The sequence below is a fragment of the Neovison vison genome, chromosome X (genome assembly GCF_020171115.1).
Source record: "Neovison vison isolate M4711 chromosome X, ASM_NN_V1, whole genome shotgun sequence".
Classification (NCBI taxonomy): domain Eukaryota; kingdom Metazoa; phylum Chordata; class Mammalia; order Carnivora; family Mustelidae; genus Neogale; species Neogale vison.
Window position 1 is genome coordinate 36,939,229 of NC_058105.1, and position 17,179 is coordinate 36,956,407.

Below are 17,179 nucleotides of genomic sequence, written 5' to 3' on the forward strand. Positions count from 1 at the left end.
CCTCGCCCTCACCTAGGTACACACATTGGCCAAAGCTCACATACCATGCAAGGCAATTTCACTGTCCTATTAAATCTGCCTATGACACTGGCCCCATTTCCCTGAAATGCCTGGTGAAATTCTCTTTGCCCTTTAAGCTCTAGTTCACATGACATTTCCTCTTTAAAGGCTTCTCCGTCTCTCCCAGACCCAGAGGGTGACCAACACCTTGGTTTTCTGGGGACTGTTCTGGGCTTTAGTAGTGAACCCAAGCAAACCAGGAGTGTGGGTAACCCTGCAGATAGAGTTAGCCATTTGTTCCCTCCTTTCAGCCACCATAGCTGTTCAGACATCTATTTTCCCATTGTATTGTAAACACCTGTTGCTTGTTCCCAGGCATGCCTTCCTGGACTGTGAAAGAAGGAATTGTGTCATGGGTATCTCTGGATTTTATGGCTGCTAGCCCCAAACGGATGCCCAGTAAATGTTTTTGTTGCTGAACGAAATGAGAGCCAAAATATTTGAATCAATTTCACCGAGCTGGGAATGTCCCAGACTTGGCTACACAAAGTATTACAGCTCAGAGCCTAAAGGGAACTATTAAACATATAAGAAGACACACAGGAAAGAAACAAAAAAAGAAGATACACAGAGAATGAGCAAAGGCACCTTTTCTGAGTCGCACAGGCCTGGCACGTGGTAACTTCTGATGACCCGCCCCTCAGTGTGGCAGAAGGAAAAGAGCTCCAGGAGCAGAGTATGGAAGGGGATGGCATCAAAGGGAGGGAAAACTGGAAAAAGATGGCCACAACATGGTAATCTGTGGGGGCGGGTAAACCCAGAGAGAAAGGGGAGAGAATTATGGTCTCTGGAACTTGAAACATAGTTCAGAACTGAAGTCTTCTCTGACTGATCTTGCACAGAGATAGTGCTCTTGATTAATCTTTTGCTACATCATTAAAAAAGATCTGCTTGATTCCCTCAGTGAGGCAATGCAGGCCTTGTGACCTACTGACCTTTTTTGATAATGTGACAAAGTCCACCTTAGGGCCAAAAATGGTGACTTTCTTCATGGTGATATCTATGTTACCTGTAAGTTTCTGATGTTCTGGAATTTTTTTTAAAAGATATATTTATCTATTTATTTGAGAGAGAGAAAGAGCATGTGCACATGAACAGGAGGGGCAGAGGGACAATCTCCAGCAGACTCCCCATTGAGCATGGAGCCCGACACAGGGCTCGAACTCACAATCTTGAGAACATGACCTGAGCCCTAAACCAAGAGTCAGGCGCTCAACCGACTGAGCCACCCAGGCATCCCTGATGTTCTAGAATTCTTAATAACTCTAAATCTCTTGGCAATCACACACAAACATCACAATTTTCACTGACCCCAATGTGCAACTAAAATTTACCTAAGTCTTCAGAGAAAACTACCCTACCCAGTTGAAGGAATAATTGAATTGACTTTGTTGGCAATCTCCTCAGTTAAAAAAGATCAATGCTGTCATCTTAGAAGTTACCACATTTCTCCAAAGAGGACCCCAAACAAACCATATGTACCCAATAAATTTTCATTAAGGCAGTTTTGCAACAGGACTAACCATTTAATTAAAAAGCTTCAGTTTGTGACTTAAGTTCATTATAACACTTTATAAAGTTTGGATTAAGATGCTAGAAAACAAACCAGAGGACTTAACATGGCAATGTGTTAGTAACCATGAGAGTCTCCGGCACTGATCTAAAGAATCAATTTACAAAGACGACAGGGTGTGGTACAAAGATTTCTTTCTAAGTTCAACATTTGGGACCCAAAACACATTTTCCCATGGAAATTATGTTATGCATGGTGAAAGGCTCCCAGCCTCGCTGACAAAAATCTAACAAAACAATCTCACTGAACTATAAGACCAAGAGGGCTTTTCATCTGTGTCTCAGTATCTCTATAAATACTATGTCCATCTAAAGTATTAAAAGGTAACATTTATTCAGTGATTCCTATCAGGTGACTTAATCCACACAACAATCCCCTGAGGTAGACTTGATTATGACTCCTAATAGACAGATGAAGGGACTGAGGGCTGTGGGACTATTATAACTTGTCCAGTATCGCACAACTACCAATGAGGGAGCCAATATTTGAATCCAGGGAATGTGAGTTCAGAGTCCGTGCTTTTGCCGCTGCAAATACCACCTCACACTGTTCCCAGTCTCTGAGGAAAGAATTCTCCTAGCAGAGGCAAGGGCTCTTCAAGAAATGAGGCATGGTCAGCAACGTCACCTCTACCTCTACAGAGGAAATGGACTCTCTTGAGGTCAATCATTCTCCACTTGTTTGGAAATGGGGAGAAAGGGCAGGTCCCCACTTAGAAGGTTTCACACTATATTCCCCAGGGTCTATAACCATGTTGAGAGTTTATAAGCAACTCGGATTCTTGCTGTTGCCTATAGCCTCCTGTTATCCTGGTTCCTTTCTCATTTTAGAATTTCCAACTACCTTTGAGTGTTTTACGAGAGTGATTTAGCAATGTGTGACTTGACAACTTATGGCTTAGTTTACTCATGACATGGGATTTCAGAGGTCAAAGGCCAGAGCATACTGCTGCCTCTGATGTGTTTATGGATTTCATGAAAGGCCCTGACACTTCTTTCTCTTTCTATTCTTCCATTTCCTTCTCTCCTTCCTTCCTTCCTTGCTTTCTCTCTTCCTTCCTTCCTCCTTCACTCCCTCCTTCCTTCCTTATGTTTTCTCCTTTCTAAGAAGAAAGTGAATGGGACCAAATGTGCAAAAAGAAGTGACTACTTTATAACCGGTGTTTTCTTCCATAGGTTGACTTATTTATCCCAACAGTCCAGTGTGATAACTGAATAAGCATTGTGGCGTAATTTTGTTACCTACTTGTCTTGCATAGTAGTTCTCATCTGTCACCAAAATACAGTGGTGGTGGTGATGGTGGTGGGGCTTGTTGTTGTTCAACCCTTAAAAAGTCCTTTAAAATGAACCTATTACAGACCTTTTCCCTTACAGGTGGATGGCAAAAAGTAATTGGGTAACACTGACTGATTAGGTGTCGGCCTTGCTTTAGAGCTCTCCCTTCAAGCATCAAGGACCGACTATGGCCAGAAAATAAAGACCAGATGACTCTGACAATGGGTGTGCTCATTCTAATCTCTCAGGGTTAATAGTGCTTGTCAAGAAACACGGAGCAAGCAATGTGTGCTCAGGATGAAACCCTGGGCAGCCTGAGTGGCAACCCGAGGTTGGGAACCAGAGGGGATCTGGAAGTGGGGATGGGGGTAAGTATAAACACAGACAAGAAGTGAAGCAAAATGGAGCTGGACATGGAGAAGAAAAGCTGCAAGAAGCAGAAGGAGGAGACGAACACAGGGCAAGTACAGGGGCCAAATGACAATGAGCAGAGAAGGTGGTTGGTGGGACACTGGGGAGGGGAAATGAAGACAAAGCCTAAAGAAATGGGGAGGCCCAGGGCACCTGATCCTCACTCTGCTGCTACTGCCCCACTTCTCTGGTCTTTCCAGATAAAATTTCTCAAAGCATTGTTTACAGTTTTGCTGTACCAACTTTCCCACCTCCTATTTTCTCTTCACCCCACATTGAATTTCTGGTTCTAAGGTACCACTGAACACTATAAATTTGCTCACATTTCATTTCAGAACATGAGAGCTGGTAGGGACCAACTCCGCATTTCTTTGGGGCTTTTCCAAATGACCGTATTAGGATCAAAATGGCTCGAATGTGGCATGATCTCTGAGCCAAACATTAGATTGCTCACATAGACTGGTTTCTACTTCTACTTCTTATGCAGTTCGTCAGCTGAACAGCCCTTCACCCAATAGCATGGGACTGATTCTTCCCCTGTCACACCCCAGAGTATAGTGTAGATCATGGATCCCTGGAGCATTTCTATCACCATGGTGCTTTTTCCAGGTTTCTCACCCAAGGGTCCTGTCAGAGTGGGGCAGCCCGGTTTCCTCTACAGTAGATTTCATTCCCATCCTGATCAAGTGTCTTCACTTACTAGGAAAAGGGGGATCTTCCTTCTTTATGGGACACATATTTATTCAGGAGGTGATGAAACACCTCTGAGCTCTTTCCTGGAGATCACTTCCCTGAAAACACTCCTAAAGACAATACCCACTCAAACCACAGCTCTTCTGGCAGTCAAGGAAGGCTGGAGCTTATCTATAGCCTAAGAACACAGAGTTAAGAGACCCATGAATTTCTCCTTTCATTTAAGTCATGCTTATGTGGAAGACTAATACGGAAAACAAATGAAAGAGGACCTGTGTTGGAGGAATCAAGAGCCACATGACCTCCCCCTTGGGCCCTTTAAACCCAAGGAGCTCCACAGAATTCTAGGGCCTTGTGAAGTCCACTGGTGACCAATAAGCTCATCAACTTCCACTTGTTTGAAGTGCTGAGGAGATGGAGGTCCAGCAGGAAGTAACCCATGCAAAATCATGGAGCTCCTGACTGGCAGACCAGGGAATAGGATTCACTCTTCAAGTCACATAATGTGTACAGCTGGTAGAGACAACAGAAAGATCTTTGTCTCATCCTGTCACATTCATCGGCCACTCCTGGATGAAAAGTGATGCTGAATTTTGCCATCTAAGCATTGAGGCAATTCCTTATGGAAGGAGAAGGAGAAGGGGATGGAGAAGGAGAAGGAGAAGGAGAAGGAGAGGAGGATCAAGAAGAAGAAGAGGAGTTGGAAGAAAAGGGAGGAAGGGAGGAAGGAGCAAGAAGCACCAAAAAGATCAGGCTGGTTGGGATGATGTTAGCACTTTGCTTCTCCCAGCTACAGAGGTAAGACTGGCTTTGTCAAGTTAAACTTTCTCTGCTGAGAGGTTTGGGTAAGATACCTCAGAGTATCCTTTTACCAGAATGCAAAGGGTCTTCTAAAATGATGCTGCAGCCAGGTTAGAAAAGGTCAGAAATGCTCTTTAGTTATGAAGAAAACTCAGATTTTTCTGGGGGAAGTAATTTTCCCTTGGCAAAAACACAGATTTAAAAGGCCATAGAATCAAGCATGCCAATGTACATTTCACTAGGCAGATGCCCAACATCACACTCCATGATTTGTCTATTTAGAAGGGACTTTGATTTCAAGGGACCTAACTGACTTGTTCAAGGTCTGGTACCTATTAGGGCAAAAGGCATATGCATCCTTGGCTTATTCCCAAGTTATGCTTTGAGGATACTGAGGAATGATAGGATGATATTAGGATAAGGGCATATCAGTCTTGGCCAACAGTAGGCTCCGGTCACCCCATTTTTTAATCTTTGTTTCCCTCCCCTTTGCCTGGCCAGAGTCTCAGGTTTTAGCTTGCTGTGGAATCAATTTCTTCTTTGGCTGTCTTCTAGGTCGTAACTCACCAGTTTGAGCTGTCTGCTTCTGAATTACAATCTAAATGAGACTTGCAGCTTTCCTATGGCTAGGTCCCATTTTCCTATGTTAAATTCCTGACAACCAGTGATTCTTAAGAGCTGTCTATCCTTTGACAGGCAATATTTTTTTATGATTAAAAAGAAACCCTGTTACTGTTCTATAATTATTTTAGTTGCAGTTGTCCCAACTGCCCCCTCCTCTCAGGCATAGGTTTGTCCTCAAAGTAGGAGGAGTGTCAACAAACCATCAATAAACCTTGCTGTTCCATAGTGGTTTATGGAAAAAGAAGGGAATGCTCCCAGCTCTTCCTGAAATACATTCAAAACAATATTGACTGAGTGTTAGCAAAGTATGCTTGCTTCTCTGGCGCTCAGGAAGTTTATGTCTGACTTTAATTCCAAATGAGCACGCGCCATCAAACCCAGACATTCCAATCCACAACACAGGTTCCAGTGGTTGGAGGAGCTAGAAGCACTTTGGCCCTTAGTTGCTGTTTTTTAGTTGCTAGAGATTCCCTTTTGCTTAACTCCCTTCTCTAGACATATAAACTAACCAGAATTTCCTTAGCTCTATAGTAAAAGAAATAACGAACATTTGTGTAGTGCTTTAAGTGTGCGGAAAGTGAGAATAAGAAGTCTCACAGTGAAGACAGCAGGGCTGATTTTAGATTGCCTTCTCTCTGGCCACACAGGTAATTCACTCCTGATCATGGGTAGTCAGAATGATAGCTTTATCATCACCAATATGTGCTATGTACTCAGCAGCTAGCACATTTTAAAGATAAACTCCACATTTTATGAGAAATAAAACTGAAAAAGAAATGGCGTATCATGAATGTACCTGCTGAGCTAATGCCATTTCTTTTTTTATAGTGTTCCTGGACTAGTAAGCCAGAAAATGCCAGATGCACCAGGATTTCAACAAGGCTTTGACAAGAGTAATATTGATATAAATATAGATACAGATATCAATATATAGATGTACCTATATATCTATATCTATACTAGAGGAAATGGAGAAATGTAGACAGAGTAAGAGTGTGTTCTTTTTTGGTTAGACAACCATGTTCAAAGAGGGTTGATGAAGAATTGTTTTCCAGCTTAGATGGGGTTCTAGAAAGTGCTTGCCACAGAGCTTTGTTTCTGGTTCAGTCCTTGGTGGGAGAAGCTGATACCATTTGTTCTTAAAACTCCATAAGTGATTACAATGTACAACCAAGGAGTAGACCCACTGTTACAAGGTCAGTGGTTCACATCATACACTACTGGTTTGAGCATTCAGATGTTTCTTAATACCAGGAACTGTCTTCCAAATAGCCAATGCTTGCTACTATTTCATCGATGCTTAAAGCAAGGACTGAAAGACAATCCTGAATGTTCATTTCAAGTAGGGTGAAGGTTTGGAAAAGTACACATAGTAAATGGATCCACCCACAGTCCAGTAGGGACTTCAACTGGATGTCACTGAGACATTTCACAAATGTCAGATTCCATCAAAATCCATTGACAAGAACAGCCCAATTACCCGTGAATACAAAGTTCATAAAGAGACACTCTTTTGGTGCTGAAAAAAACAAATCAAAGATTTGTTTTATCTAGATGATTGTTCCTCTTTACTTAGAATCAGGTCATTATAAGCACAGGTTTTAGAGTACATATCTCCAATCAACAAAAAAAGTTGGGAAGATGAGCAGAATGCTAACACTGATTTGTATATCCACAGGGGACTTTTGATTTTAACCCTGATCACTTTGGCAAACAGAAAGAACAAGGCACTTTATTATTGGAGACCACACTAAAAATGTCCATGGGTCACAGAACAACATGTTTGAGGCCAATTATGTTGAATGCAAAGACTTCAGGCAGTGGGGAACGGTAAGAAGCTTGTCTCCTTTCTGTCTCTGGAAGGGTACCAACCTCATAACATCAGTACAGTTAATAACTCTATGACCTTTAAAACGCATTTTATGAGCAAATTAGGTCAATTAGCACTGAACAATTTACATTAAAAAAATCCCAACCACTTTGTAACTAGGGGGGAAGTAGCTAATTCCTTGCATCAGTGATATGTTAACTGGCAACATTCACAAAGGGCTTGTTCTGTTTCAACAGACACAGCAAAGACACACGCAAAAAACCCAAATGAAAGGTGAATAGCCTGCAAACATATAGCCTATCTTCACCTTTAACCTGTTCCGTTCAGTGTTATCTGTTCATTGTAATTTTACAGGACTCTGCAGAGCCCTCTGCTCTTTGCAGTGATCAGAGTGTAGCCAGTGTGAAGGGGAAGTTTTTGCAGAAGTGGGGAGTCCAATCTCCCTTTATGAATGTGTAAAAAGCACTCTATGGATCATTTCTCACCTTCCTATTTGTATAATCTCTCTCTGCGCACACAAACACACACAATACATATACACATATTTCCTACAATGAGCTAGACAGTGTGCTAAGTGATTTACATGTATTATTGTATTTAATTTTCACACTAACTCTGCAAGACAGGTATTATCCTCATTTTATACAAAAGAAACAGGTTTATAAAAGTTTTAAGTGACTTGTTGAAAGTCCCTACAAGAGCTTGTAGGCTGTGAAGCTAGTACACACCAGATCTACCTGACTATAGGGGCCGAATTTTTTCACGACACCGTGCTACCCTCTATTCTACCCACGCTGTCTTCCTTCCACTTCATTCCTTCTTTCCTCCTCAAAGCCCAAAGGGGTGGATGGGTGGATGATAGTATTGGAAGGATTTCAGAGAAAGAAGGACTAACCTATCTCTCTTTTCTACCTCTCCCGAAGCTCTGCAATTTTCCTATCCTCCACACATAGCCTGGCCATTAGGATCCAAGAAAACACAGGCTCCTTATGAGCTCCTGTTGGATCTTTTTCTCTCCAACTCCTCTATGGTTTCGGTGACTACATTTTTAAAATCCCAAATAAGGGCATACAGCCTGAGATGCTGTGTTGTCTTTAAGCGAACACGAGGGCAACATATCTGAAATCAAAACTAAGAAAGTACTTGTGGTGCCTGGCTCGATATGGACCTGTTGATTGATTGAGTCATTGGAGGCTGATCACACACGGAGAGTAATGAGCAAAGTTAGTCCAAGTCCTTATCAGTGGAATTCAACAGGGTGGTCTTTCTGACAGGTCTTTTTGTTATAGCCTTAATGTGGGCTTCCTGAACCTGGTGGCTTGTTGTCTGCAAGTACTTGTTTAGCTACAAGGCTGTGGATTCTAAGAGACAAGCTGTTCATTATGAGTTCTAAACCTAGGCTAGAAGATGCCTATAAAGATTAAAACTTGTTTCCTTTTTTTCTAACAATTAATGGCCCCGTTAAAGAGTGATCAGTTGTAATTGGGGAACTGAAGAAGGTAATAAATGCATTACTGAGACCAGTTGCTTTACAGCGCCATTTATTTAATCCTCAAATTTTGCAGGTTGTAAATTACTCATTAGAAGACAGAAAGCAAAATAGCTATAATCCGTTTAGTGCCTCCAAACTCCGAAGACTTAGAGGAGGAAATCCATGGAAACAAGAGGCCTGATGTGTTCTTTCACTGCTATTCCTTAATGGGCAAAGGTGGTTAAACAATAAGGATAAGCCCCAGTAATTATCCTGATGCACTTGGTCCATAGGTCAGGGTGGGCTTGATTAAATTCATGGAGGCCCGACCCACAAACGGTGGGAAAATGCCCCTTCTCTTCCACTCAGCCCTGCAGGCAGCTAATCAATGCGCACATCTCACTTCCAGATTGTTTCATGAGACCAGAGCAATAGCACGGAGCATTCATTAGGGCATTCACTCCTATCTGTTGTTTCCTAATCAGTACAGGGACAGGACAAGAGGCCGAGTGCCAGAGAGGACTTAGGAGATGGAGAGGGGAGGCTGTCCCCCACTGCATACACGGGGGGCTGCAGCTCCCAATTACAAAAGGTTCAACTGTGAAAACAACTAGACAGTGAGTGTGTAGGTTGCATGACATATACAGAAAGCCACATACATTTGGCGTGAATATGGATTTTATAAGCTGTCCGTGCAAAGACTTCACCATTTACTAAGGCTGATTCTTTTTATACTCAGGGGAAAACTCAGTTTTAGACTCAGTGGTAAGGATGCAAATAATATGCAAGAAGCCATCAGCACTGGCATACTATGTGTGTTTTGAGCTTCGAATGTGAACCTGTGCATATTTCCTTTTTCGTTAATGCAATGCCCTTTAAAAACGCAACGCAACTTCTGGCTCACCCTTAGGCAATGCACAACAGGAGAGCTCACTCCTGTGCTGAGCAAGCATTTCTTCCATACCCCTTGGCCTTTTACTCTCATGATCTGTGGCTCATCTCTGAATAAAGATGGTGGGCTTAGGCTCTGAAATGGAGCTTCTCTCTTGGCGAGGTAACCTGACTACATAAGGATCAAACCTTTGTTTCCACAGGAGCTAACCTGAGTTCCCCAACGCCAACTATTTCCATTCATTTTCTACCAGACAGTCTAATTACGTTTGCAAATCCGCCATGCTGGCGCTGTGTCTATCTCGCGCTCCATTCAATACCCAGCTGCTGCTGCTCAATAAATCATTACTGACAATGAGACAAAATCTAATTTAAAAATTATAGGTGTTCTGGAAATGCATTTATTCACTTTGTTAAAGTGATTATAAAGCAAGTGTTTCCTAGATAGATCATTTAAGCATGGCTTGCGATAAAAATACTTTTCTTCCCACATCTAGTTATGCTTTATTTTTTAACAGCAGAAAACTGTAGTAAAGAATTTTAAAGACCACTGCCATTAGGAATACTGATCTACAAGCACTTGGAAAACTGCTGGAATACTATAGAAGATATTGAGAATAACTCAGAGTAATTTTGAGAATCCTAACTTGGAGCTTCTATGTCACTTATCCCAGGAAAGAGCCCATTCTGGCCCCTTTTGGTAGAGACAAGAAATGACACTTTGCCCTCTTCCGAGGGAGGACATACATGAGTTTTCTCCTGACTTACCCTGAGTGGATTTTCATTAAGGTAAGGGGGTTCACCTTCCACCATTTCAATTGCCATAATCCCCAGAGACCAGATATCAACTTTCGGACCATAAGCTTTTCGAGTTACAACCTCAGGTGCCATCCAGTATGGAGTTCCCACCATAGTGCTCCGTTTACTTTGTTCAGGGGTGATCTGGGCACAGAACCCAAAATCAGCTGCGGAAGAAAAGTCAGTTACAATCAATTCAATTTCTTTTTATTTTTTTCAGAATAGGTCACTTTCACAAATGGCCATACCTTCCTCCATTTGACACAGAGTTTCCATAACGCCCTAGCTCCTATCCATTATTACCAGATCCCTCCAGTGGCCCTGATTTTAAAAGGGTCTGAGATAACTGATTAACATGATGTCATTTTTACTAGTCCTCAATCTGGCCCCCTCCCCATTACTGACCCCTCCAACTTACAGGATCTTTCAGTTTTCTAGTTGGGTATTTGTCATCTAGCAGATGGAAGACCCAAGAAATTATGAATGGTAAACCCTCAGAATCTGGCCATGATCTACAGGAACATGGCGTTAGAAAAAAAAAATTCTTTACTTCAAATGGGGCTCTAAATGCTTTCAAACCAGTCACATTCAATAGCCACTTTCTTCTCAGACAGGAAACAAGCAGAAATCCCCTGATACTCTTTCAAATACCATCTGAACAAAAATACCTACTCAATTTAACAGAGCCATCCATCCCAAGAAGAATATTGTCACTCTTTATGTCTCTGTGGATCACTTGGTTTGAGTGTAAAAAGTCCAGCGCTTGGAGGCACTATTAAATCAGAAAAGCAAGTTCTAATTATATCACAAAGAATTTAAAACCAGGTAAGTTTCATTTTTTAGATAAACATGGGGCAAAGGTATAAGTTTACATTGTCAAGTGAAATAGATTACTATTGTCTTACCAGTTTGAAATCACGTTCCCATTTACATCAATGCTATAAGTTAGCATTACACATTATAAAAGCTCCCAAGTCGGACTAGGACATGAAGAGTGGGGATGTGATAAATAGCGGTAAATCCTTAATACAGCCAGACTAGCCAGTTAAGAATCATACTTTGACCTAGTCATCTGGAGGGTGTGGATTCGGCTTGGTCCTACATAGACACAGTAAGACTCTGCCTCCACAGGATTTGATTCAGGATGCTGGAAGGGGGACCCAGGAATCTGCATTGAGAACGAGGGCCCCAAGCTACCTCTGATGGACAGCCATGGTTGGGAACCACCTCTAGGTTACAAAGTAGCTATAGTCACTTGTTGGGAAGTGGCTTTGCATCATGCAACATGGAAACTACAGGCTCAGGGTGGAAGGGTCTCCCATATATTAAAAGTTTGATTCATTGCATGAATAGAAAATACTTATGTTTGGTGGATACATCTACATGCTGGGGCTGGAGGAAATGGGGACCAAAGGAGAGCAAGGCAGGAAGAAATTTAAGTGAACAACTGAAAATAAAGAACAAAGACTAGCTGTAGTTATTTGGTTTTGTCTTCCTGTCACTGGCTTTCAAGTTTCAGTGGGTCAGAGTTCCTACTTGTATCTGCAGACAGCCTCACCACAATGAATGGGGTAGATGGTCAGGCCCAAGATGAGATTCCAAAAAGGAGTGTGTTTTTAAGTACTGAGAAAATTGTAGTAAAATGTCCTCAGTTTTGCATGAAACTAGGGATACGACATTGTTATTGGATGAGAGACAGACACTCAGACCCACTGGAGGGTTTTGGGAGACATCCAGATTGTACTGGGAAAGCAACTACTATCTGGGCTGAGGGAGAATCTTGCTTGAATTGCCTTCTCGAAAATGATAGGATTGTAATGGTTTATCTTTTACAAGGCTCTCCTTGTATATGCAGGACAAAGTGATTATCATGTAAAAATCCTCCCAAATCACGAAGAACTTCCATGCCGCCATTACTGTTTCCCAGGCTCACTGAAACTACAGCATGCAGGCTTAGATGCGGCACTTTGTAAATGGTGTAATAGAGCTCAAAATATCCAGAGAAAAGGGACTAAAATACACAACAGGCTAGGAAGAGAGGGGAAGGAAAGTGCTATTAGGAAAGGATCTGAATTGAAGTTAAGCTCTCCATTTTCTTTTTTTTTTTTTCATAGAAAAGATGTGCTATTGTTACTTTGGTGTTAAGAGCATTCTGGATAATCAGAGATAAAGGACTGCCAGTTCTGGTGATCTCATCAGCTAGAAACTCTCTATTTTCTTACCTCTCTGCAGACAGCTGCTATCTGGCCTTCATCCATACAGGTCTCTGTGACCACATCAGTCAGAGAGCCACCAGCCAAGTACTCCATGACTACCCATAGTTCATCACCCACTAAGTAGCTACAAGAAGAGAAGAAAAAGACGTTGACTAAAGCCTAAGGAAGTGGGGACTTGTCTATATTCCCATTAAGAAGGTAGTTTGCAGGTAGTGTCTGCATTTGGCCATATTCTATAATGGGAGGAAAATATCAATGACTGGGATAAGAGGAACCTTCCCTAGCATTACAAGAGAATATGCAGGAAAATCAAAGGATCATCAGATCTCACTGTGTGCCATGGAAGAAGGAAATGAACCAGAAGTCCTCAGGCGACTGACTACTGGCAGTCATTCCACTGTAAAAGCTACTTTCATTGAACAGGATCAGTGACTAGCCATTTTGGTAACTTGAACCATTGTGTTGATGTCTTGGACTGAACTGGACAATGGCACAGAGATATATAAAAGATATTTATTCATATCTCAGCATTGTTTTTGAGTCTACTGAATTATTTTCAAGCAGTATTGGAATCAAAGAGACTCACGTTTGCAAAGGATTTTGCAAAGGTCTCGGTCCTATTAGAAGTTAGTAGCAATGTGCCCATTTTCTTTAGGTAGTTGTTGAGAGAACACACAACAAGTGATCAAACATGGGGAGGAAGGTCATCAAAGTCTGACCACTGGACCAATTCAAAACATCTGGAACCACTTGAAGGCACATTAGCAGCCAGGTTCAGCAAGAGAGGAATTACAGTGAATGGAATGACCCCAATGATTCCATCCTGCCCTAAGTTCCACATCAGTATGAAGCAAGACTTTCAATTCAGTGGCACTCCAACGGCAATGCCCGTGAGAGTCACCTGGGAAGCCTATTAAAAATGAACAAGCACAGGCTCTACCTCATTAGGAAAGAAAGCATCCAAGAAATGTACATTTTTTTTTGCAAAGGCAATTTTTTTTAAAATTAAAAAAGCAGAGTCGAGTCACTTTACTGCAGATAGCCTATAAGTGGCATTTTATGAAGGTCAGGTTTCGGCTGTAAAATTTGACTCCTTTTTTTTTCCCTCCCTCTTCCCCCTCTTTCTCTGGTCACCTGGCACAAAACACAGAAAGCAAGATTTTAAGCTCACTGAGGTTGGAGACCTCATCTTATTTCCTTTATATCCCCCCAGAGTACACAGCACAGTGGTGCTAAGCAAACACTTACTGAAATTGAATGAAACACGATGTTAACCACAAGTGAAGAGTTAGAGCTGTCTTTAAACGCCTATTTATAACCCGCTGCTAATACCACTGATGAAAGAGACATTAATTACCTGGTCCAAGAAAAAGGCTTGAGATTAAAGTCTCAATTCCCTAGACCTCACTGTCAGCTAATCACAAAGCACCCATTAAAGTGGGGCTGCTGCAGCCAGTCCTCTTCACTGAGACACCCAGAGATGGCACTCCCTCCAAACACTTGGGGAAATGTTTAAAACATCGCGGCTCTCCCCTGTACGCAACAGTCTATTTCCTGCCAACGTGGAGTCATGATCCGTGAAAGGAAATTACACATACCGCTCACGCTTAGAAGCAGGACCATAAAGTGTGTCTTCCAACGTTTGATGGGTGGGCAAAGTTCAGCAATAGGTGTGAGGGTCCCTATTCCGTAGCACTTGAGAAGTATTTGTAGAAGGGTCGCTACATGACTTGATCCTAAACAAAATACTTGGCCAAGCCAATGACATTGCATAAAGAAAACCAGTACGTAATGAGAGAAAACACTTACCTATCTAAATAATTAACAATATTGGGGTTCTTATTTTCCCTCATGACCAGAATTTCATTAATAATTAATTCCTTTTTGGGCTGCTGTTGAAGGTTCATCTGCTTTATGGCCACCTGAAGGATGATTGAAATGCAAGAATGAGTTACAGTCATTACACACACAGCGCCATTGTTTTTTGGGGGAGGGAGTTGGTTTTGGGTTTATTTATTTATTTATTTTTTGGCTTGGGATTTTTGTTTTGTTTTGTTTTGTTTGTTTTTTGTACACGGGGTAAGAAATAAATATTCTTTATCTTCCTAGGCTCTTTCTTAGCACCGCAAACTCATGCTCTTTTCTTTGTTCAGTCAGGAGCAAATCACCCACTTCAGAAACTTTGGACACTGATGAAATCGAGTCCCACGTCAACCCAGTGCCACCCATTTTGTCAGGATAGAAGAAGAGATGTGATCGATATGAATGAAAAGACAGTAAAAATAAGGGTTGAATGGGAGCACTCACCTCTTGTCCAGTGGCAATGTCCAGCGCTGTGTACACCGTACCTGATGCCCTGCGAAGGTGGAAGTTATCAAATGAATAAGCAATCCAAATGTTATCTGTATATTTTATTTGAAATAAGACGTAGTTATTTCTAGGAGAGGGAAATTGGCAAGCTTAAGATACAAGGATGAAATAACAAAGGAACAACCCATTTCTGTGCTAATTCCACCTGAGACAGCTTCAGTGTATCCCTCTTGGTGGGCTAGATACTCCAGTCAGACCTTCGGCAACAATGAACTGAGCAAAATAGCCTGGATGCTGCAACAATTGCAGTCCTCTGAATAAACTGAAGTACTGCTTAGGAAAGAATGTATCATCTCTTGCTTAGGCAACTATATATATCAATCCTTTAGCATATGGACAGAATGGCTTTTTCCCCATATATTTCTAATTCCCAAGAATATTTTCACCTATGGGTCCCTAGGTGGCTCAGTCAGTGAAGTGTCCGCCTTCAGCTCAAGTCATGATCCCAGGGTTCTGGGATCAAGCCCCACATCAGGCTCCAGGCTTAATGGGGAGTCTGCTTCTGCCTTTTCCTCTGTGTTCTCCCTCTTAAATAAATAAATAAATAAATAAATATCTTTCAAAAAAGAATATTTTCACCTAACAAATCAATCACACTCAGTGCTGTATTTACCTAGTGCTGTCACTGCACAGAGCAATGAACAACTTGGCTTTACTGTTTTTTCCCCCCTGTTTTTCTAAACTTTTCAGCAGCTTCTACTAAAAGGTTTCCTTCTAGTCCACCATCCTTTAAAAATCTATCATTCCTTAGGCCTTGGAAGGACTCACGCTTCATTCTAACCTCAATCATATGGGTCCTTTGTTGTGCAAATAGCAATTGTCTGGTGAGGCTGAAGTCACAGTAAGGTTCTGTGAAACACACAGGTACTCCGAACCACCTCCGCACCTCCATCCCCAAGCAAAAGGAAAGGTCTCATCAATTCCACTGAGCTGTTTGTGGTAAATAAAGGTATAAGGATGGAGATGAGTCCTTATGATTCACCAGACATTATAATGCTCCAATATTGCTATTCAAAATTTCTAGAAACAATGTGCAGCGTTGGTGGTATAGTGGTGAGCATAGCTGCCTTCTAAAATTTCTAGAAACAACTTCTATTGTTTCTCCTTTGCTCTTCATTTATCTCTTGCTACTTTTTTTATCTGGGTCCAGGAATTCTTTTCTTTCTTTTGTTTGTTTAATGATTTATTTGCTTATTTATTTGGGGGGTGGGCAGAGGGAGAGAGAGAGAGAACCTCAAGCAGACTCCACACTGAGCACAGAGCCTGACATGGGGCTCGATCCCATGACCCTGAGATCATGACCTGATCTGAAATCAAGAGTTGAATGCTTAATTGACTGAACCAATCAGGAGCCCCTTGAATTCTTTTCTTACGTCAGCCATTTCTTTGCCATGCTTCTCCCTCCTACTTGGATGAAGCAAAATATTTCTAATAAGCCTAGGAGGTTTACATTACCTGCTCCAAAGGAACAAAATGAGTGGGGCGGTATGAGGAGTATTTGACTATTAAAAGAGATCTGAGTTCTAATATTTGTCCTAACATCAACAAGTTGTGTGATCTTGGGCTAGTCACTTCCCCTCTCTGGGTTTCAGTCCCCTCAACTCAGAAAATAGTGATCACAATAACAGTAAAATATATTGAGTGTGTTAGACACTGCACTGAGAACTTCATATAAATCACCTTATGTAATCCTTACCATATTTCTATAAGGCAACTGCTACTACCCCCACATTACCTATGAAGAAACTGAGACTCAGAGAGATTAAGTGACCTGCCTTAGGTTAAACAGTTTACAATCTAAGTATGTCTGACTCTCTGACCAGTAAAATACAGCACATGGGCCACTTTATTTCTAAGGTTTGTTATTTTTTAATAAAAAAAATAAGATTTTTTCCATAAGCTCCACACCCAACATGGGGCTTGAGATCAAAGGTCCCATGCTTTACCAACTGAGCCAGTCAGGCACTCCGATTTCTAAGGTTCTTTAAGTCCATGATGTACAAGCTACAAATTCCACTGCTTTATTTGTTCTGGATAGGTATTTAAATATCCATTGGAACTAGACTAAAAAAAAAATCGCCCTCACTCCATAGGTGCCTCCTAAAGCAGGGCTTGCAAGTTTCAGAAATTCCTCAGGGTTGAAGCTTATGTTAAATCAGCTTCCC

The 17,179-nt window shown here is 41.7% G+C and overlaps 1 protein-coding gene across 9 annotated transcripts in view; it reads right to left on the minus strand.

Moving 5' to 3' along the window:
• The window catches only part of PAK3 (p21 (RAC1) activated kinase 3), a 247,440-nt gene that overhangs the window by 14,580 nt on the left and 215,681 nt on the right, over positions 1–17,179 (minus strand). For all 9 annotated transcript variants that reach the window (XM_044235887.1, XM_044235885.1, XM_044235883.1 and 6 more), the window contains 5 exons: positions 14,952–15,000; positions 14,454–14,566; positions 12,651–12,768; positions 11,101–11,200; positions 10,399–10,595 (listed from right to left, as the gene is read on the minus strand). In XM_044235887.1, the coding sequence (XP_044091822.1) occupies positions 10,399–10,595; positions 11,101–11,200; positions 12,651–12,768; positions 14,454–14,566; positions 14,952–15,000 (577 nt within the window). The remainder of the gene's footprint in view (positions 1–10,398; positions 10,596–11,100; positions 11,201–12,650; positions 12,769–14,453; positions 14,567–14,951; positions 15,001–17,179) is intronic.